The 22,911-nt window shown below is 38.4% G+C and overlaps 1 protein-coding gene across 1 annotated transcript in view; it reads right to left on the reverse strand.

The window, feature by feature from the left end:
* Positions 1-800: 800 nt before the first annotated feature.
* ND-B16.6 (NADH dehydrogenase (ubiquinone) B16.6 subunit) overlaps positions 801-22,911 on the reverse strand; it is a 70,680-nt gene continuing 48,569 nt past the window's right edge. Inside the window, exon 4 of the mRNA XM_090371728.1 lies at positions 801-1,091. Coding sequence (XP_090227854.1) covers positions 881-1,091 — 211 coding nt within the window. The 3' untranslated portion in view covers positions 801-880. The remainder of the gene's footprint in view (positions 1,092-22,911) is intronic.

Below are 22,911 nucleotides of genomic sequence, written 5' to 3' on the forward strand. Positions count from 1 at the left end.
TGCCAAACAGAAATCTTAAGAAGATTTGCAGTGTCACTTTGGCTGAACTATTAGCAGGTCACCTGATTTCAATCATCTCACCACTTTAAGTGAATTTGCCACATTTACAAGGAGTTTTCCAATGACAAATGAAGAGCAGAAAAATACCAAGATTGAAAAGAGGCCTACATTTTAGATACAATGAATAAAAGACACACTCAAAATTATGATGTTACAAGTCAGGTAAGATCTCCTGCCTTCAATTCTATAGTTTACAACCCTTTCCCTAAAATAATAAACTAGAGTAATAAAATTTTTATTACTCTAGTTTCAATGGTTTAGACATCTGATTACCAATCTAATGTCAATCAAGTATCTAATGGAATTTGAATCTCCTGACAAGTGTCATTCCTTGAAACTGTGGTGTCAATGCATGTTCCCAGTTACAGCCCCCACATCAACAGGGAACTTATGTACACAATAAAGATAGTGATTTTCATATGAACTGTTGCATTTGCACTAATCCATATTTCTTCACTTTTCGTTTTGTTTGTGCTGAAGCAAATATCTGAAAAAAAGAATGCAGGATATAATCTGTGTGTAGTTTCATTTGCTTTCTCCAGGTTACACTAGCATCTAATATTATATATAATTAATATTTTCATCCTTTCTACTTGATTCTATTTCTGTAATATCCTACACAACTCATCTAAAGTTCAAAGGGCTGGGGTATAATCCTCCCCCCCCCCTTCCGTCAGAAATCTTACCATACCTTGTGAATTTAATATTGCTAACTTGAATAAGAAGTGTAGATCTCAAAAAAACTGCTTTAACTAAATTTTATTTGTAACCAACCCTAATACACTATGAACTATGTAGAACAGAAAAAATATAATTTCAATTATGGTGCTAAGAATTTGAAATATGCAAATCTATACAGATTATAAGTAGATGTATGTGCATAGTATTCATCCACAATTGGATCAACCATTTTGTCTCGTGGCACTGTCTTAAAAATAGGTTCTCCATAGTAAGTACCAACAACCCAGCCTGGTACATTGGCCATCAAACGTGTTTCTTCTTCTCTATTTTTGCGAAGCTGCTTTAGGTACCTAGGTATGGAGGAAAAAAAGGATAAATGAATAATTAAAAAAAAAAAAAAAAAATTGGTTATCCCTTCCCACACACACTAAATAAAACAAATTTCCAGTTAGTGGTTACTGACTAAGAAGTGGCTTTATTCTTTGCTTCTGATAGAATCCCTTGTTCTATCCAAAGAATAGAAAAGACCTTAAAAGTAAATATTTTATTTCTCATATTTGTTATTTCTCATGTCTTATTTCAAGCAACAGAATTAAAATGCCACTGCAACTCTAGCAACTGGAATTCTGCTGGCTGGAAACTATGAATGGGCAATCTATCCACTCATTTCTCAAAAATGCTTTCAATTTTTATTTGTAGCTAACCCAACTTTAAATTGTTAGACAAGATATAACTTAACAGCAATAAAGATGCTAAAAATGTTGTATCTGAATAACATACTGGGTAAATATAATTATTACATAAATTTAAGGAGTACTTAAGTTCATTTAGTGGATAACTAATTTGCTGCTTTAGGCAAATGCAGCTAACATGTACATTCACAATGAAGTTGCTATGAAGTTTATAATGAATTTGCCTCTTTTGGTTATTATTCAATTAAAAATAATATTAGTAATTTTATATTCAGTTTTGCGTAACAGCATCATTTCTAAAATGATGCATAAGCCAAAACGTTTGATTTTATATGAAGCAACACAGCCTATCTCATTTCAAATTCATGGAATGAAATAAAAAAAAAAACCCATTCCTTAAGTAATACGCACCATCTGATCAATTCAGAAATACACTGCTGATGTGTGAGCTCCAGTCTAAGTTTGTTCTTTTGATTGAACTGAATGTAGAAAATAAGTTTATTTGAATTTAAGGAACGCATTTATTTGACTATCTCACAATGAGAGATAAGAGTCAAATACAAGAAAGCAAGCTTATACGGCATCATCCAAAAGAAAAAAAAAACCTTTTCCATTTCACCTATCCATTAACTCCAACTGTTTGTCTAGTTCTGCCTTGAATTTATTTAAGCTGTTAACTTCTACAACTACAGATGGAAGTTTGTTCCAGCAATCACCAGAACAAACTTCCAGTGATTGCTGGCTAAAGGCAAATTTCCACACATCTATTCTACAACTGTCTTTCCTAAATGTTCACTGGTATAATCCACATACCAGGTGGTTTCCCTATTCTGGAGGCCCTATTCTCAAAACAGAGAGAGAGTGCTGTGAAAATCAGTGGGAATTCATTTAGGATATGGGGAAGTGATTTGTAGAAGAAAAAATAGTTCAAATTTCTACTACCAGGGGAGAAATTGTTCTATGTGCTTTCCTTCACTTGAAATGACATATATAACAGAGGACTGCGTGCAACACAGTTTCATGTAGCATCTCTCATTTGGGGATGTTGGCTACATGCTGCTTAATGCTTGCTTTCAAATTGACAAGCATCTGTACTCTGCCACGGTAAACTGTCTTTCGGGTATTCCCATAGCCAGAAAACACAGTGACTGAGATCTGTGTGAGCTGGCTGGCCAGAACTGCAGAAAGTCTCTAGAAATGATGTGATCATTTGGGAATGTTGAATGGAGCAGTTCCTTCACTTGTTGACCAACGTGGGGAGGGGCACCATCTTGCAGAGATGATGTGATCTCTTAGAAAAATGCAGTACCATGTGGTGTAGACTTCAAAGCAAAATGGTCCAATGGTCCTGCTGTGAATCCATACCACACTGTAACGTTATGGACTTTGTAGTGGTCTTTCATGCACAGCAAATGGAGGAGAAATTCTTCATATTTGGCAGTTTTGTGCATTTACAGCTCCATGAAGAGTGAAATGTGCCTCATCAGACCACAAGATCATTCAAGCCCATATATCGTCAAGTTCCATACGAGCCAGAAATCGTAAAGCAGTCTATTCATTGTTGCTGATCACAAGACTATAGTTCTTGCACTATGTGAATCTTGTACAGGAACAAGCGTAAAATTATTTGAAGTACTTTATATACAGTAGACCAAGGAAGGTTCAAGTCTCTTGACACACCTCTGCCACTACTGACTGGTAGTGTTTCACATTCTGATCTGGAGGCCATTGCAACCGCCACTTCATCCACGTATCTCTGTTCTGATACGTGGTTACCCCTTGCCTGGAATTACACCTAACTCCCTGGTTGCTTCAAATTTCTTTAGTTTTTGAAGCCCCACTGCTGTCAAAAGTCCTTTACACAAACCTTTTAAGTCTCAGATATTCACGTAGTGCTGCATTAGCATTACTGTTATTCTGGTAGAACAGATTTACTAAAAGAGCACGTTCCTTTTTTTGTAAGAGCCATAATTAGCATTAGCATTAGCAGAGGCATTTGATGCAAGAAAGCAAGCTTATGCAGCATCAGCCAAAAAAAAAAAAAAAAAGTAACATAAATAAATAAAAATAACCACTTCCACTTCACCCCTCTGTTCGTTCGAAATACCTGTCCAGCTGAGCCTTAAACTTATTTAGGCTATCAACTTCCACGACAAGGGATGGAAGTCTGTTCCACCTACCAACCACCCGCTGGCTAAAGGCAAATTTCCGCACATCTATCCTACATCTGTCTTTCCTCAATTTGAATTTATGCCCTCTCAGGTGATTATTCTGAGCAAGAGGAAGAATCCCATCAGCATTGAGCATGCTCAAACCATTCAAGGCTTTGTACCCCTCTATCAGATCACCTCGCTGGTGCCTAGTTTCCAGACACTGTAATTCGCAAAACTTAAGCCTTTCTTCGTAAGAGCACCCCTTTGTTCCATTCACCAATCTTGCCCTTCTCTGTACTCGTTCCAGCAGCTCTACATCCTTCTTGAAATGAGGCCTCCAGGCCTGTATACAGTACTCTAGGTGTGGCCTGACCATTGCCTTATACAAGGGAATAATCACCTCCTTATCCCTGCTAGAAAAATTCCTATATATCATTGACAATACACCATGAGCTACTCTTGCAGCCCATCTGCACTGCTCAGAGAACTTCATATCTGCTTGCACAACCACCCCCAGGTCCCTTTCATTCTCTACCACTGTCAGTGTAGTACCACAGAGTTGATACGTTGCTCTGGGGTTGCTGTTTCCCATATGTAGTACTTTACATTTGTCAATGTTAAACTTCATTTGCCACCTCGAAGCCCATCTGCTCAACCTTTCCAAATCCTGTTGCAGCAGCATAGTGTCAGTAGTGTCCTTGACAACCCTGCCAACCTTCGTATTGTCTGCAAACTTGGACATTAAGCCTGATATACCATCATCAATATCATTTATAAATACAGAAAACAATAAAGGACCCAATACTGAACCCTGAGGGACTCTACTAATAACATTAGTCCACGATGAGCCAGTGTCCATTGATTACCACTCTCTGTCTTCTCCCCCTCAACCACCCCTTTATCCATAGCAGCAATTTGCCTCCAATGCCACACTGCTCCAATTTGTGCAGCAGTCTTCCATGTGCAACAGTATCAAAAGCCTTTCTAAGATCCAAGTATATAATATCAAAGTTATTCCCTGCATCCAGTTCTTTTGTGACTGCATCATAGTATCCAATCAAATTGGTCAGGCAAGACTTACCCTTAACAAAACCATGCTGTGTCCTAGCTATAACTGAAGTCTTGTCTAGATGATCCTGCAGTGCTTCTTTAACCAGTGCCTCCATTAATTTTCCGGGAACAGAAGTTAAACTTACAGGTCTATAATTACTTGTGTCAGCCTTTGATCCCCCTTTGTGAATTGGGGTCACATTTGCACATCTCCAGTCCATGGGTACCTTCCCCTGAGTCCAAGGAAGCTCTCATAATTATGGCTAAGGGTTTGCTTACTTCCTTTGCTGCCTCCTTTAATATAACTGGATAGATCCCATCCACTCCAGGTGCCTTTCTTGTGTTTATCTTCAACAATTTCTCGTCCACTTTGCTCTCAGTTATTACAAGATTCTCTAGCTTACTGCTAGAGTTGAATACACCTCTGGCATTCCCCTCGCTGAATAACTCCTCGTGTGAATGTCGATGAATATTTTGCATTTAGTTTGTTAGCTAGCTAAGCAGGGTCATCAACAGTTGACCCATCGATCTCAAGTGGACCAATCTGATTCATCCCCTTCCTTCTAGAGTTTACATAAGTAAAGAACTCTTTGCTGTTTTTCTTCGCATCCCTTGTCAAGGATCTCTCGTAATCTGCCTTCGCCTGCCTAACCTCCTTTGTAACCTGGTTACAGATCAACTTGTATCTATCATAGGCGTCTGTGTCACGTGTTAATTTGTATGTATCCCATGCATTTTTCTTCTCTGCCATATGCCTCATTAGTTCATCTGACATCCATTTAGGCCTAAACCTTGAACAATATTTCTTAGTTGGTATGTAAAGCCTAGTAGCTTCCAAGATAAGTTCTTTGAATGCTTCCCATTTTGAATTTGCTCTTGGCAATATCATCAGTTGATCCCACTGTATAGAATTTAAATACTGTCTCAGTCCATTGTAGTCACCTTTACGAAAGCAATACCCCTTCCCTTTACCCCTAATGGTAGTTACCTCTTTGAGTAACTCCCACTTCAGCACACTGTGATCACTGCCACCTAGTGGTTCATTTATCTGCAGATTCTTAATGCATGAAGAATCACTACTGATAATCAAATTAAGAGTATTACTCCCTCTAGTTACCTCCCGAACATGCTGATGTAGAAAACAATCATCCAATAAATCCACAATAGCCTTGCTACTGTGTGAGTGACCAGCCCCCAAATTCCAGTCAATATCTGGGAAATTAAAATCCCCCATTATAAGACTCTCTGATTTACTGGCCCACTCTATTTCTCCGAACAGTTTCTTATTATACTCATCAGAGTCATTAGGGCTATAGCACACTCCTACTCTCAATTTTGATCTTCCAATGCTTATGTCACACCAAACTGACTCGACACTGCACTGTCCAGCGATGTTGACTGGCTTCACTTCCTTGGATTTTATGTGTTTTTTAACTAATAGCATAACCCCTCCTCCCTTCCTATCCTGTCTATCCTTTCTGTAGACATTGTACTCCCCAAATTCCAGTTCTGCATTCCTTATATCTGTGTGACACCACGTCTCTGAAATCCCCACAATATCTGCCTTTGATGTTTTGAGCAATACCTCAAATTCATCAAATTTATTTACTAAACTCCTAGCATTGGTGTACACGCAAGTATACCTGCACCTGTTCTTTTTCTTAGCTACCCTAACACAACCCATGTGTTTACTTGTACCCCAATGATTCCCAGCAGCCTCTGAAATATCCTGCATCTTATTTTCCAGGCTGGGGCTCATTCCAATAGAAGCAGTGCAAGAATCACTTTCACCTCTGCCAGTGGCTACTGTTAATCTATTAGTCCTTGTATCCCCCCAATCTTGCAGTTTTCCGACCCACCTAACACTGCCTCGATAGCATCAACAAACATTCTTGCACCCTTTCTATTTAAGTGTATCCCATCCCTGTAGAAGCAGTCTCTCCTGTTAACAAGTACAGACCAGGCTGAAAAAAATTCTACCCCTTGAGCCCTCCTATCGTGTCTGGGCAGAATTGCAGACACTTTCAATTTCAACCCTAATTCACGGCTTTTTTTCATCAGTGACCTGTACTTGTCAAGTAATTCCGCCAGTCTCCTACTCTTAATATCATTAGTGCCAACGTGTACAACTATATCACCTTTTGTGCCCTTAAAAGATGATATCCGCTCTACAACGTCATCAACTTTTGCCCCTGGCAGACATACCCTGGTCCTGTTCCACCTATCCTTTTTACAAAGCATGTTTCCCATTTCCCTGACAATAGTCACCAACAACTACTAGTTCCTTTGGGACCAGCGCATTCTGCCTTGGGGGTTGCCGCTGTGTTGCGCGATGACCAAGTGCAAGCTCTGGCATTGGTGTGGGCAGCTGAGAGCTTGATGGGCCCCTCACTTGTAATCCTTCAAGGGCATCCACCCTGTCCTTCAAGCTCTCATATAGGCCCATAACAACGCTGAGTTGTCGCCTGATCTCCTTACACTCCTTGCATCGCACACATACAAAGACTTCCCCCATGGCAGTATCATGTCCCATACTTGCCTGCTCTGCAAACATCAAGCAAATAGTGCATCTTAAAAAGCTGTGATTCAGAGGACAACTGCCCCCCCCTCAGTTCTCCCCTGGGCCACAGCATTCCCATTAGCTTGAGCCTTTTGCTTTGCTGCTCTGGTTTGAGTCATGATTTAGATTTACTTTCAATAAAATTTCAATTTCTGTACAAAATTAAATCCTAAACTTGTATCCAAACACAGTTATAACGCTATATTTATGTTTCAGTAACGAGTGTTATCTACGAAATATTTACGTTTCAGTAACGAGTGTTATCTACGAAATATTTATGTTTCAGTAACGAGTGTTATCTACGACATCCCTTTATATAACTTCCGTATCAAGTTATGTATTAATTATTTATTTTTACTAATTATTTATGTTACGTAACCTAAGTGGTTATATGTATAGTTAAAAGTACAATTTAATTGCCAATGAAGTTCGTCAAGATTAATAGATTTTACTGATTAATTTTCCCGTAACAATGGCGGATATTTACGAACGGTAAACACGTGTATTTGATACCCTTTCCGATACTAAGTAATACCTACAAAATCTCTAAGTTACTTTAAACTTAAGTACCGTAATAGGAATATAAAGCTACTCTAGAAAATAAATCAGAAAAAACTTCTCTGTTCCGAGAGCAGCAGAAAGGCACGTCCGCACCGGCAACCTCGTCCTCAGAATTCATAATGGTCACTGATGGTGGTGTTGGCCTTTCTGCTTTTATCCAACCGGATGTCATTTGTGTAAGCAGCATGTCTTGAAGTAAATGACAACTTTTACATATGCAGCACCGTTTTTCCCCTGGTGGCTGAAATTTGAACAAATTTTTTTTCTTCTACAAATCGCTTCCCTATATCCTATATGACATACCCGCCGATTTTCACAGTGCTAACTCTGTTTTGTGACTAGGATCTTCTGAATAGGGAAACTTTATAACTACCCGGTATATGGATCACGAAGTTATGATTAATGGTTACACTGTAAGTGGGGTCCCTCAGGGATCTCTGGTGGGACTGCAGTTGTTTCCAATTTTAAGTGACAACATGAAGCAATACAGGACATATAATATCAAGTTTTAGAGAACGGTTAATGACCGGTGCCGAACAGTACACCTTCAGGACAGCCTGGATAGGCCTCAGCAATAGTCAAAAAAAGTCAGTGATATGTTGATGTTGCAAAATGAAAGGTTACAGCACTCACATCAATACTTCAAGTACAGAGTACTTGGGGAAACAACTTAGCATTAGAAGGGAAAGGATTTGCAGGTTATGATGTAAGCAACACGAAGTTCATGCAGTCTAGGCAGGTAGCATTGAATTCTATCAATGAATTTAGTAAAAATCTGTTTATAGAAATGGATAATAGTCCCACTGTCTGACAACTGTGAGACCACACTTGGAATACTATGTATAAGTATGGAAACTACAATACACCTGGTGAGACTGGGAAAGGAGTGCCTATATGAGGAAAGAAACTTTGCACAGGTAGGCTACAGCACTTGATAACTAGGCACATAAGGTGTCTACTGAATAGCTATATACTCTAGAAAGTAAAATTGTCAATTTTAAATAATAGCAGAACTCCAAGCAATAAATTCAAATTAAGGGATGAAAGAAGTTTTCTTTTAACCATCAAGTTAGATTATTAAAATTCACAGTGCAGCAATTGGAAAACAAGGCTGATGTTACGAGACAAGTGCTGGTGCTGCCATCTGCTAGAAGTAAACATGAAATGAAAGAGTGATTGTTCTTCGAGCACCGCTGCCACTTCATGTAGTGTGAGCTGAACCACACATCTCTCCTGTGTCTGTGTTGTTGAGGGGCAATAGAACAGGGAGAAAACATCAAGTATTGTGTACAACTGGACAAAATTGCTATGGAAACATTTCAAATGATGAAGCATGTTTGTTCAAGTGACAAACATTCTGCTCATGGAAGAAAATCACTGGAAGATGACGAACATCTGTGCCCAGCAAAAATTGTTCAAACTAAAGTTGATTGAAGAGGTGCAGGAAATCATTACCAATGACCGATGTGGAAAGATTTGTGCATTAATAATGAACCAATTTGACAAATGGGGTTGGGTCCTTGAGGTTGTCACAGACATTCTCTCAGATATGCTAGAGAAGCTGTACTTGCTACCTGGGAGTCTAAAACACTGATGGAACTTATATTCGGGTGACACTCAAGTCAAGTGGACCCAATTTCGGCAAAGTCTGGACGGTCTGTGACAGCCAAATCCTCTGCTTGCACCTTCACGATGATAGAGTGTTAGTAATCCTGGGTATAACCTCCATGCACAAGTACATGGTGAGTGACCATCCAGGTGTGAACCAACTTTAGCAGGGGTCGAGGTGTGATGCCCCTCTATGTTACCAGGCAGTACTAGGTGGTAGATGACTCTCATCAACCGGTGCAATACCACCACTTTGCTTATTGGAGGCTTGAAGTGGTGGAACCCATGTTTAGTCTCTAGAGCTAAGTTCCAGTCAACCCTTCCCTATCTCTTTCATCATGCAGTATGATTGATGACTTTTGAGGTTATGATGAACATCGTGGTGAGATCCAATATTCCTTACATTTCGAGGGTACAGCTCTAAAACGGTGTTCCCAGGCCAGCCTCTAGTTAGTACACAGGACCGAACCTATTGGTAACTCTCTAGGAGGCTTCCGGGTCAGATAGTGACTGGAGGGAGTCCGACTAGTGTGTATGAGGGGAGCATTGTCGAGGCCACGTTATGTCAAGGATCTGGGTATATTCTTACCATGTATACGCCATATCCAAAAATTTCATTACTTCATACAGCATGTCCCACACCACTTTTTCACACCATGAATTGTCAAACTAATAGAACAAGCTTATCCGCAAAAAGATCTAAACCTCCCAAGCACTTCCTAATACATTTCACAAATATACGTGGTCTCAATTCTAATCTCAACGATGTCCATTTCCAGTCTGCCAAACCCCATGTAATTTTTCTGAGAGAATCTCAATTATCGGTTGATTCAACTACTGCTCATCTCAGATGCCCAAATTATTCGCTGTACGATTCCTTTCGTCTCAAAGGTGGTACTTGTGCATATGTCCTGTCAGAGACTTTGCAATTTGGAATCTCCTCTCTTTGATCTTCTCTGGCCTAATTATGTCTACCTCGTGTAAAATCATCTGTTGTCTCTACCGTTCTCCCAACTCCACTAATCACTTGGAGCTCCTTGACTTCCTTGCTTTGCAATTTGACTTTCTCCAGTCCAACTTTCCTAAAAGTGAGGTAATTTTCCTTAGTGATTTTAATGTTCACAACTCCAGCTGGCTTCCGTTTTCTAGTCACACCGACCCAGCTTGTCTAGATGCTGAGGCATTTGCAATTACTAATGACCTTGCACAGATTGTTCATTTACCTACAAGAATACCGGACAATCTTAATCATACAGTTTTAATCAATTCTTGATCTTTTTCTCACAAAAAACCCTTCTAAGTACACCGTCGAAGTGAGAGATCCTTTAGGCACTTCAGATCACAACTTGATTGTCTCTTCTCCAATGGAACCTTTATCTCATGGCTATTCCCAACCTCGTGTTGTTTGGCATTACAAGAATGCCAAAATGGGATGACCTGCGAGACTTCTTTTCTTCTTTTCCTTGGTCAGATTACTGTTTCAAAACTTCTGATGTCAACATTTGCTCAGATCGTGTCAGTGAAATTATTCTTGAAGGAATGGAATCCTTTATCCCATCTCCACTTTAAAATCTCATCCTTTATCTAAACCCTGGTTTTCCAATAAATGTGCTAAGGCTGTTCAAGAGAAGAACATTGCATATCGTAATTGGCTGGTTTCTAATTCTTCAGTTTTATTTTTTGCGTACACCAAAGTTCGCAACAATTGTAAAGCAATTATTAATCAGTCCAAACTAGAGTTTGAACAGGCTAAGAATAGAAAACTTGCTTCTTGCTCTAATGGTAGCCAAGCATTCTGGTCTCTTGCCAAAGCTATTGGCCGCAACTTTTGCCAATCTCTGCTCCCACCTCTGTCCAAACCAGATTGTTCTGTTGTCACTATAGCCAAGGCTAAAGTTGACCTGCTAGCATCCCATTTTTCTTCCAACTCATGTATTAATGATCTTGGTAAAACACCTTCCACCATTCAATGCCTACTGTGGCCTTCCATCAAAAGGATGTCAGAAGGATTTTGACGAATCTTGATGCTAAGAAAGCTCCAGGTCCTGATGGTATTTCTCCACTTGTTCTCAAAACCTGTGCTCCTGAACTTACTCCTATTTTTTGCCACCTTTTTTCACTTTCTTATTCCAAAGGTAAACCTTCTGCTTGGAAATTTGCTCATATCCAGCCAGTTCCTAAAAAGGGTGACAAATCCCTCCCATCCAATTATTGTCCCATTGCAATTACTTCTACTCTTTCTAAAGTAATGGAGAAATCAATTAACCGCCAACTCTTAAACTACCTAGAAACCTTCTGTCTGATCAACGATTGCCAGTATGGATTCCGTCAGTGTCGATCCACTGGTGATATTCTGGCTTACGTTACTCATTTATGGAATAATTCAATAGAAAGGTTCGGTGAAACACAAGTAGTTGCTCTTGACATCTCAAAGGCTTTCGATCGTGTTTGGCATAAAGGTCTTCTAAACAAGCTTCCATCTTATGGTTTGCCAACTGTTTTTAGTAATTGGTTATCCAGTTTTCTCTCTGATCGCTCACTGAGGGTGATGGTAGATGGCTCTCTGTCTTCTAACTTCTCCACTAATGCCGGTGTCCCCCAAGGTTCAGTTCTTTCCCCCAATCTTTTCCTCTTGTATATTAATGACCTTCTTCCATTGACTGGAAATCCTATCCATAGTTTTGCCGATGATAGCACATTGCATTCCACTTTCCATTTTCAGAAACCTTGTACTGCTCAATCAGCTTCAACTTCTCGAAAATCTGCTACCAATTCCTTAAATGCCAATCTTCAGGTAATTCTCCAGTGGGGCAAAGACAACTTAGTTGATTTCAACTTTTCTAAAACTCAGTCTTGTCTTATATCTCGCAAAAAGGATTCTTCTGCTCCTATACTTATCTTTAGTGACACTCCGATTTCTAGGCAAAATGATATCTCTTTTGGGGATTACCCTCACTTCTAATCTCTCTTGGCACAAGCACATTACAAATATTGCTTCCTCTGCATCTAAAAAACTTGGTTTTCTCTTTCGCTCTCGGCATTACGTTTCTTCCAAACAGCTGCTCACTCTGTATAAATTGCAAATCCGCCCTGCCATGGAATATTGTTCCCACTTCTGGAGTGGTGCCTCTAAAACCTCTCTCAGGCTTATTGATTCCATTCAGAGGAGGGCAGTTAGGTTAATTAATGATTCATCTTTAACAAAGTCTCTCCACTCACTGTCTCATAGATGTACTGTTTCTGCTGCATGCCTCTTCTACAGATACTTCCATGGGCACTGTTCTTCTGAATTAGCTTCTATAATTCCCGCTCTCTTTCAAAACAGTCCGAACACGTGCCACCACCACCAGCCAACATCCATTTACTGTCCAACATCAAACTCACAGAACCAACTTTTCATCTTCCTCGTTTATTCATTCAACTGCTGTTTTCTGGAACAACCTTCCTTCATACGTATTTCCTGAAAATTACAGTCTATAGAAGTTCAAGTCCAATGTCAACAAATATCTTCTTTTGTCTTCTCAACCTCCAACCCAAGCACGGTACTAAGTACTATAGGTTCTAATACCTCTCGTCTTTGGGGTTTACATAAAAAAAAATAAATAAATAAAATAATAACCCAAGATTTCAAGAAAATTAAGGTCTGGCAAGGTTTGTTCTGTATTCATTAGCAGACAATCAATAACAGGCAAGAGTTGAACACTGCAGAGAACTCACTGAGACAAGAAAGTAAATCCGACTTCCTGAATTAGATTGTTATGGGTGACGAGACATGGTGTTTTCAGTATGACCCTCCAAAAAAGCAACAACAAAGTGCAGAGTGGAAGCCAGCACACTCTCCCGCAGCTAAGAAAGATCAAAAATCAAAACTATGCCCATCACTTTCTACAATAGCAAAGGAAGTGCACAAAGAAGTACTGCTGCCTATTATCTGGACATTTTGAAATGTTTGTTGCACAGAATCTGTCATGTGTGGCCTCAGTATGGAGAAGACTGCAGTTAGTTCCTCTTGCATGAGAATGCACCAAACCACAATGCTCTTGTTGTTCTGGAGTTTTTGGCTAGCAAAAAAAGTCTGCATACTGTTACACCCACCATATTCACCATACTTAACCACATGCAACTTCTTTTTGTTCCCGGAACTCACGGCACCACTGAAACACTGTTAAATTTGATACTGTCAACACCATTCAAAGAGCTGTGATAAAAACATTGAATGGTATACCAGTTACTTTGTGATCGTTACATGTGGAAGGGAAGTTACTTTGAATAAACCAAGGTTAGTTTACTCATACATGGGATCATTTTTTCTAGCATCAGGCTTGTTTTCCAGTTGCACACTGTGTAAGTTATCTCCACTGGTAGCTGAGCCTTCCTTGCATCATATAGTTAAAACTATATCTGGAAATCCAGATATAGTTACTTATCATAGTCACTGTATTGAATAGTCAGCTGCATTGAATATGAAGCTGTTCAAGGAGTATATTTCCTCTGTCCATCACTATTTTTATCATGAGCAATACTCCATAGTTGCAGTTTTAAAGAACAGTGGCTGAATGAAATTGTCCAGACACATTCCAACAGACAATAGTGAATGTATAAAATACAAGATAATTGGTAATGTATTTATGTATCAAGGTAAAACTTCAATATGCATTAAAAGCAAATACAAGTAGTGTCAATGTTGTGGGTGGGGAGGCAGCAATGTCCTTTCAAGTAATCCAATTGGAAACTGGATTATTTGAAAGGACACATGCCTAATACACATCTGTCTATTAAAGAAATTCTGATGTGATACTGAACTAGTAAACAACATAATCCATTCAAGCAGAGGTACTTTTCCCCACTAGCATCCTCAACCTGTTTAATCACCCCCCCCCCCCCCCCACAAGCTTGCTTGGTTGCAGCCCAGTGTTAGATCCAGGAATTTCAATACCATTACCACAGAAATAATTTTCAAGAGCAATTAGTGAAACCAAATTCAATGTCCCTAAATATCACTGATGAAACCTAGAATGAAGTTCCCAACTGTATGAATTGTTTGGAAAAAACTGCAGCCAGAATGTTATAGAGCAAAACAGTTAGGCTGTGAGGAAGATGATTATGAAAAACTGATTGCCTTTACATGATGAAACAATGATAAATGAAGAACTCATTCAGCTGGATAAATTGAGGCCAGAAGAATGCAATGGAGATGAAGCAAAAACTTCTTCATTAAGGAGTTTTTGCTTCATCTCCATTGAAGATGTCTTTTGCTTAAAAGACATCTTCAATTGTCTTTTAAGCATTCATAGGCAATAAAAAGAGATTATTTAAAGAAATGACCCAATCCCTCAATGAAGTGGTAAAGTCTTTCTTGAAGTTGAAAACTTCAAGAAAGATATGGCCTCACAGAGCCCTGGGAAGGCAGAAAAGATTATTTCATCTGAATAATTTTTAAAGTTGGTTACTGTAATTCTGTGGCAGGAAATGGCTCACTGTTGCAAAAGGCCAACAGAGGCTGACAAGACTTGTGCAGGGTAACATAAAGGACATAATCAGTCAAATAACAACCCAGTTCAGATTGCAAACTCATACCTTGTCATGGCCTCTATATCACAGCTAACAACTAAACCAGGTCCTATTCCTGTCACCGAAAACCCAGAAGGTATGATTAGGTTATGTTAATAAAAAGTTTCAGGTTGATACATAAATACATTACCAATTATCTATTTATTATTATACAAAACCACAAAAAAAATCTGAATTCAGATTGCTATGAAGAATTACTAAAATGCCAAGAATGATGGGATAACTTGTTAGCAGGTTCAGGGACACCAACACAATAAATTGGAGAACTGGAAAAATAATTCCTAGTTACTGCAGTTTTATACATGCACCACTTCCTGTGTGCAGAATTTAACCTCACCACAATACACTGTTCACACTTGACTGTCAAGACCATTTCCAAAACCATACCAAAGAACCATGCCAAAAATGACTTCAGATAATTTAATAGGTTCAGAAACACCAACACTAAACAGTAAAGAACTGGAAAAATGTTTCCTGGTTACTGCTATTTCACATTGATGGTGAAAACAGCAATAATTCATTGACCCATCCTTCCATGTGTTAATAATGAAAATGGGGGGGGGGCGATTATGTGGGAGTATTTTCGTAGTATACAGTGGGCCTCCTTGATAGTGCATAGCTGCCGACTTTTGACTTTCAAAAGGGTGAAGATCAGGTAGTTGTAGGGGAGGAAAACAGGCGGCTTTTTGTAAATAGTAGTTCTCCCAAAAAAATGTTTTTAATTAGTCCACTTAAATTAAAATTTCATAATACACATTTCATATTAAATTGCAGTCGTATAGTACTGGTTATTTGGTTTTTTTTTTTTTTTTTTTTTAGGAGCATTAGCAACTAAGGCCATATTGCTCCAGGATATGCGGTGGTCATTCCCTGACCTTCCTGCATTCTCCGTATTTGGTACGTATAGTACAACATGCTTTTAAACATTACCTCATCCAACCTCTCCGTTAAGTTCTCTTTGGATGGTCTTAAGACCAATTCACTACGACTGTTTCACGTAATGATACTGTAATAGACTGCACCTCATGAGAAATGTTGAGTAAAAACTTTATAACAATGGTACTGCTGTTCAGACTTGGCTGTCAAGAGCATCTCCAAACCCTCACCACAAAGAGATCTAAATTCAGTTTTTTTTTTTGTTTTTTTTCATTATTGCTATGAAGACCAGTGATAAAATGTCAAGAATGACTTGGGGATAACTTGTTATATTTCATGCTTCACGCACATCAATTCTCTGAGCAAGGACCAGTGTATGCCAATTCTTTCTTTCAAAATAGCATATGCTAGGTTTTCGCATTGAAATCAACATAACTGATCTGCAAAGTACTGGAAACTTTTTTTTTTTTTTGGCAAAATCAGTTCATTTTAACTTGGTTCAAAAACCTTGGTCCCCAAATACAATTATTTAGCATAACACTTCCGAAAACTTAGTTGGAAACTTGCCAACTATTTGGAGTCTAGAGCTATCAGACTTTCAACTGCAACAAAGAAACATGCTTAGGAATTTAGGTAAGAAACTCAGCTGGCTGCCAACCAAGCCTGCAATTAAATATTTGAAGTTGTAACCCTTTACTGGATCATATTATTTGAACATGTTCACACAGACAGCACGTGGATTTGAAAGTGTCTGAATAAAACAACAGCCTAGGTTGGGAATATTGGGTCAAAGTTTGCCTCTTAGATATCCAACTTTTACAATTGATAGCAGATTTGTGATTTAAATGCAAGAATGACTGTCCAAGTAAGTACAGTCAGTCCTCTTATAACACGTGTTTACATTACATGAATTCGATGATACACGATTTATAAATAGGGGAACAATATCGTATATAACATGACCGGCGCCTCCGTAGCCAGGTGGGCAGGGGCAGCAGTGTGTAGCACACGCTTCTTGATTAGACTGGGGTTTGAGCCCGTGACCACCAAATACAGAGGATGCGGAAAGGTCAGGGAATGACCACCGCATATCCCTGGAACAATATGGCCTTAGTTGCTAATGCTCCTAAAAAAAACAAATAACATGCCGAATTCGCTTATGTACGATTTGCCTTTGTGTTTACAAGAAATGGCAGTCAAACGTAGAATCACCCCAACTGAACGCAACACGATAGGAATGAAGAGAAGATTCTGAAAATGTATTTGTTTTTTATATCAGTGAAGGGGAAACACATTTCACCATAACGTAAAAACCCACACAATTCCAGCTTTCGATATTATTGCAAATGCAATTAGATCGAGTTTACTACCAGTAACATATTCCACCAGCAGAAACGCAACCAGAAATTGTTTTTGTTTTATTGTAGTAATCTCAAAATGTGCCTTAGTAAAATGTGAGCCAGTGAGGTGTTAATAGTGTGTCTCTGCCTTTATGGTGTTGTTTATTCAGTTGCTACGCATGCACAGCTTTGTTTATGTGTATCAAGTGTGCCTCCTCATTTTGTAATTGTGCTTTATTCTCTAAAAATGAGTAAAATACTTAAAAGGTGTGAAAAGGAAGCATCCTGGTGAAGACACTACAGATTCAGCAAAGCAATGTAGATAGACAGAGGTGGACTGGGAAAAAATTCTTACCCGGGAAAATTTGTATCGGCCTCATACTAGCATTTATGGCCAATATCACACCGGCCTCCATTTTCTTCTGGCCTCCAGCCCACCGTGGGTTTCCCCAGTAAGGCCTATAGCCAGTCCGCCTCTGTCAATAGAGAAAAAATACGAAATTGTGAAACACTAAGCAAAATGAAGACCATGTGATATTACATGTGCTACAGGCCTAAATGAGGCAATGCCGAGAATTAGAAAGAATGCAGAGAAAAAAAACTTTCATAACAGGAACAACTCAAAGTGTAACAAAATCCATTAGATCAAGAGACAAAGAATTGGAAGAGATGGAACATCTGTTTGGATAGAAGATCAAACAAAGAACAAGTCTGCTTACGATAGAAGCAAAAGCATTAGCAATATTTTATTATATAATAGTAGTAATAAAATTCATATTTTTTTTCCCTAGGGCCTGTTATTTATATTGCACGAGGGTTTCTAGGAACACAACTATCGTGCTATATGAGGACTGACTGTATTCCTATTTCTTAATGACTATCCTTTTCGCAGGTAATACATTTTGATCACTTAGTTCTTGAATGACCTTTTCCTCAGATACATTAAGGCAATCCCACTCTGCCTATTACCTGTTTAGGACAGCATGTGGGGGGGTAAGCTTTGTAGGAATTCCACGAAATGTTTATGCTTATTCTTATCTTCTAAAAGATCTCCAGCCTCAATTTAAAGACATTTCTGAATTAAAAATGGAGGGAGCTTACTTAATAGATAGTCTGGTTTAGATGGTGCAGTATTAGAAAAAGAGGGGCAGATATTTCAGTTTTCTTTCTTTCTTCCTTTTTTCTGCCTCTTTGCATTACATGCATTTATTTCAAAATATCCATAAGTGGCATGACTGTTGTTTTCCACTGTTGCACCTTTTAACTCAGAGAGAGAGAGATTTTCTTGTCCCAGGAGTACTGCCACCAAAATTAATAGTATATATACTAAAAAAATTAAATAAAATATATATACGCGTGGAGGAATTAATGGGTTTGATAAAAGTACAAAGATGGAAGCAAAATTTACCCAAAATGCCATAAACTAAAAGGGTAAGGATAGCAGAAATAAGAAAAGTTGTAGGTGTAAAAAAAGAAGGAAAGAATCCTATATGAAGTTGGGCTGAGTTCAGTAGAGAGGAGGGAACTGTAAAGTAAAATAATTAACATAAAGTGATTAAGAAAAATAAAAGTAGCCAAATTTAGCTATAAGTCAAAAATAAGGGGATAGCAAAAATCTGACGTTAGCTATAGTAAATACTGATACATGGTCAGGTATTTCATCAGGAGACCTGACCATAAATCAAGAACTGTGTTTCTATACTTGCCCATACAAGTGGAAGAGAAGCAAATTAAAGAATAAAACTAAGTGGGATAAAGCAGCATTACTCTCACAAAATATGGACAAGGTAGTCCCAACGCAGTGTAAGTTATATAAAATTATGGTGAAATTAAGATAAAGCTGAAATAAAATTAAAATGTGTTTTCAGAGTAGGGAAAAAAAAAAGGTTAAAATTTAGAATAAAAAAACACATAAATTTGATAAATTTAGAACAAGCAAATAGTATAAGGTAAGGGATTAAATTGAGGATAGGGAAGGATAGAGGTATAATTTCTCTCACTATCTTCGTCTCTATTTAATTACACCTCAATTTAATCCCTTACCTTATATAGGAAAATTCAGGAAGTGTGCTAGCTACTTAAAGAAAGAGGTTTTATTTGTTGTTATTGTTGGTGCAGCAAAATTTTACTGCACACCATTATTAATACTAAGTGGACTGTGCAGTTCTGAGAAAAATTAGGCAGATCTTACTAAATACTGTCTACTGCTATAAGTATACTTGTCCTATCAATTTTTGAAAAACCCTTTAAGTTAGTGAGCTGTTAATTATTACATACCTGTGCAACATAAAAACCTACAAAAATTCATACTGATTCAAACTAAAAATTTAACATTTAGAACCATTGGCTGTAAATGTAGCTAACTATGGAAATACTGAGAGGAACAACAGCTGTTGCCTTCTTCATATAGATTTTACAATGAAAATATAAACACGTAGAAACTAAATGAATGGCTAAGGTAAAGAAAGCCAACGTGAGAACGACGAGAAACGTCGGATAACTTACATGGAAAATTAGTTTCCCGACACCGGACTTGAGCGCTGCTCACTCGGTAAACAGATGGTAGGTGTTATCGGTCTGGAGCCAAAATCGAGAAGGATATATTGATTGACAGGTAGGCGTGGCAAACGATGAAATGATTGGTGGTGGGCATGACAGGTGACAAGCTACTGTGTAGTCGTGTATTTATGAGTAAAGAACGGTAATAATAGTTTTGTGATGAACGGTAAACAGGTAATAGTAGCGATGAATCTTTTTAAGATGGAAGAAATTTGTAAGGAAAATAAAACATTGGTTGATTTTTTGATGAAAACTAAATAAAAAAGTTTCGTTCTGTTCATTTTTATGTTCTTCATTATGTTTTTTTCTCATTATTAAAAGTAGATTTTTGGAATTAATGAGTGTTTTTACTATACTGTTGATTTAGGTTTGATTACGAAAAAAGGAAAAGGTGTTTTTTATATTTCGTAACCTGACCTTAAAAATAAAAGTGCAGTAATAAAAAATTAATATTTTGTTAATCAACAATTTATGTGCTAGTCCACCCATGATTCTAAAGAAAAAATGTTAGGTTACCCCCTCCATTTCGGGAGGAGTTCAAGCTCCCACAGGATTCAAGTGGAGGTAACCTGACCTTTTTTCACCATTAAGGCATATTATTGAACAAGAAAATAAAAATAGTCATAAAAAATTTATTTTTTTATGAATGTATTTCTAAATATGACTGATTCTAAAGAAAAAAGGTTATGTTACCCCCTTCACTTCAGGAGGGGTTCAAGCTCCCATGGGATTCAAGTGGAGGTATTTTTTAATTATTAGCCATATGGTACAAGGAAGCCTCAGGCTTATGCTGTACCAGACAAAAAAATTTTCTGAGTTACCCCTGAGTGAGAGAGAGACCAAGAAAGAGAAGAATGATGATATCCAGCTCAGGACCCTGGGTGTGCCAAGCCCATACTCACCAGATATGAGCCCCTGTGGGCCTGACCTTTTTTCACCATTATGGAAAGCGTTCATTAGGGTAAGTTACCATTAGTGCTTCTGAGTGCTACTAAAGTGATACTAAACCGATGTTATCGTGTGTTGTGTTTGCACACCAATCAGCACACTGTTTGCCACGCTTACCTGTCAATCAATATATCGTTCTCAACTATGCTCCATACCGATAACAGCTACCGTCTGTTTACCAAGTGAGCAGTGCTAGAGTACCGTATCGAGAAACTGATTTTCCGCGTAAGTTATCTGACATTTTTCGTCGTTCTTGTGTTGGCTTTCTTTATCTTCACCCAATGAATTAACATTCATTAAGAAAAGGCCAAATAAAATGAAAGCTGCAATACAAAAATGACTCGCTTAACAGTGCCACTTATACTATAAAATTAAATATGCAAATAAAAAGTGAACACCCTCAAAATTGAAAAGTGAACAGAACATCATAAATATAGCATCTTAAGGAAAAATTTAGCACATGCTAAATTTTTGAAAATTATATACAGCCTAAGTATTCACGAGTAATTCATATTTATTTACTATGCACTCAGCAAGCTCAAGTGAAGGCAAATGGGCTTGTGGTACTAGATTCAATGATTAAAGAGTAACAAATACAGTGTATCCAGTGACAATTTTTAATAACTAAGTATTATGGAGCTTTCAGGGAAATGAACCCCTTCTTCAGCAAAACACACATACAAAATACTAACAAAATATAGATGTTAGAGATAGAATTAAAATAAAATAAATAACAAGTGAGTTGCATGTGCTCTAATGCACACATGGCTGTGTGATTGAACATTATTCACTAGATTGGCGTTCATTGTTGGTTCACGGAAGAGTGTGGGTTTGCTGCCAGCATTTGTTGAGTTTCACGACCGTTGATTCCAAGATAGGGTGTAGCCTCGTACCCTTGCAGAGATTCAAGGATTTTGGACAGCATGATATGTTCAACGATTCTAGCCAAATGCTGTGTCGGGATTGGCGGATCACAATCATGTCTGGGGTTAAGATCATGATGTGTTGACCAGAAATGTTCTGCGATTCCCAAGTGGACAGTGTCACTAGGCGAATTGATCTGTCATGTTCTGCAAGGCAATCCTGAAGGCATCTAGAGCTCTCCTCTATATAGCAACTGCCACAATCATTACAAGTTATGCAGTATACTATTCCACTACGTAAGAGGGGCGATGGAAGTCTTAACATTCGAAACCAGAGAACGTAAGCTGCTACCAGGAAGCTGTATGCATTTTATGTTGCACTCACGGAGGATTTTAGAAATCTGGTTCGACGTGCCTGGATAATAAGGAATATAGGCAATACGTATATTGCCAAGTTAGGACGACGTTCTCAGATGGGTCGGAAGCTCTCGTGCTTGGAGCAGCACTTGTCTAATATATAGGTTGGGTACCCACAGTTGACTAGGTCAGTTCTTACTCTTGTAATCTCTGTGCACCTAGCTTCCTCGGAGCTGGAATGGCTCCAAGCTCAAGAGAATAGAGCACGTGCAGTGCTGTTTAGATGGCAAGGGGCGTGGGCTGATCTGCAGTTGGTAATCTGCCCACACCACATTGGCTTACAGTACACAGAGGTTTCCAGGCGTGAGCCCACTCGTTTCACTAGAGCATCCAGGAATGGAAGGAATCCGTTCACTTATAACGCTACAGTGAACTGGATGAACAGTGATAAGGAGCTGAGGTACTCTAAACCACGTGGGATGATGGTGAAGATATCATCGACATATCTGCACCACATTGTAATCAGTACAGGCGGGCTCAGGAATACAGTGAAACTTCTCTTTAACGCCATGGGGAACGAGAATGTGTCCATTAGAGAGAAGTGTCCGCTAACAAGAAGTCTGAGGGAGAAAAAAAAAAAGAATGAAAGGAAGAACAATCGCTAAACGTTTAATGTAAAATTAAATTAAATTATATACAGATTTTGCACAATATTTTTGTAAATAATATACATACAATTGTGCTATGCATATTATGACTTGATCTTAAGAAAAATACATACAGTAATCACTTATTTTCTTCTGCACCTTCTTCCGGTTGATAATTTTGTTTTCAACATTTGTTTGAAGTGAAGAAACCATCGAAAGTCCTTCAGTATCTTCTTCAGCAGCGAAAAACATTTTTAAACGATTGATTTGTATGAGTGCTTCTATTTTCATTGGTGGTTCGTCATTAACATGTTCTTCGACAGAATGACCTCCTTCTATTTCTTCATCCTCATGAGGAACTTCTTGAAAAATATCGATGATAATG

This window comes from Mastigoproctus giganteus, chromosome 4 (genome assembly GCF_048544385.1).
Source record: "Mastigoproctus giganteus isolate SK-2022 chromosome 4, ASM4854438v1, whole genome shotgun sequence".
NCBI lineage: Eukaryota > Metazoa > Arthropoda > Arachnida > Uropygi > Thelyphonidae > Mastigoproctus > Mastigoproctus giganteus.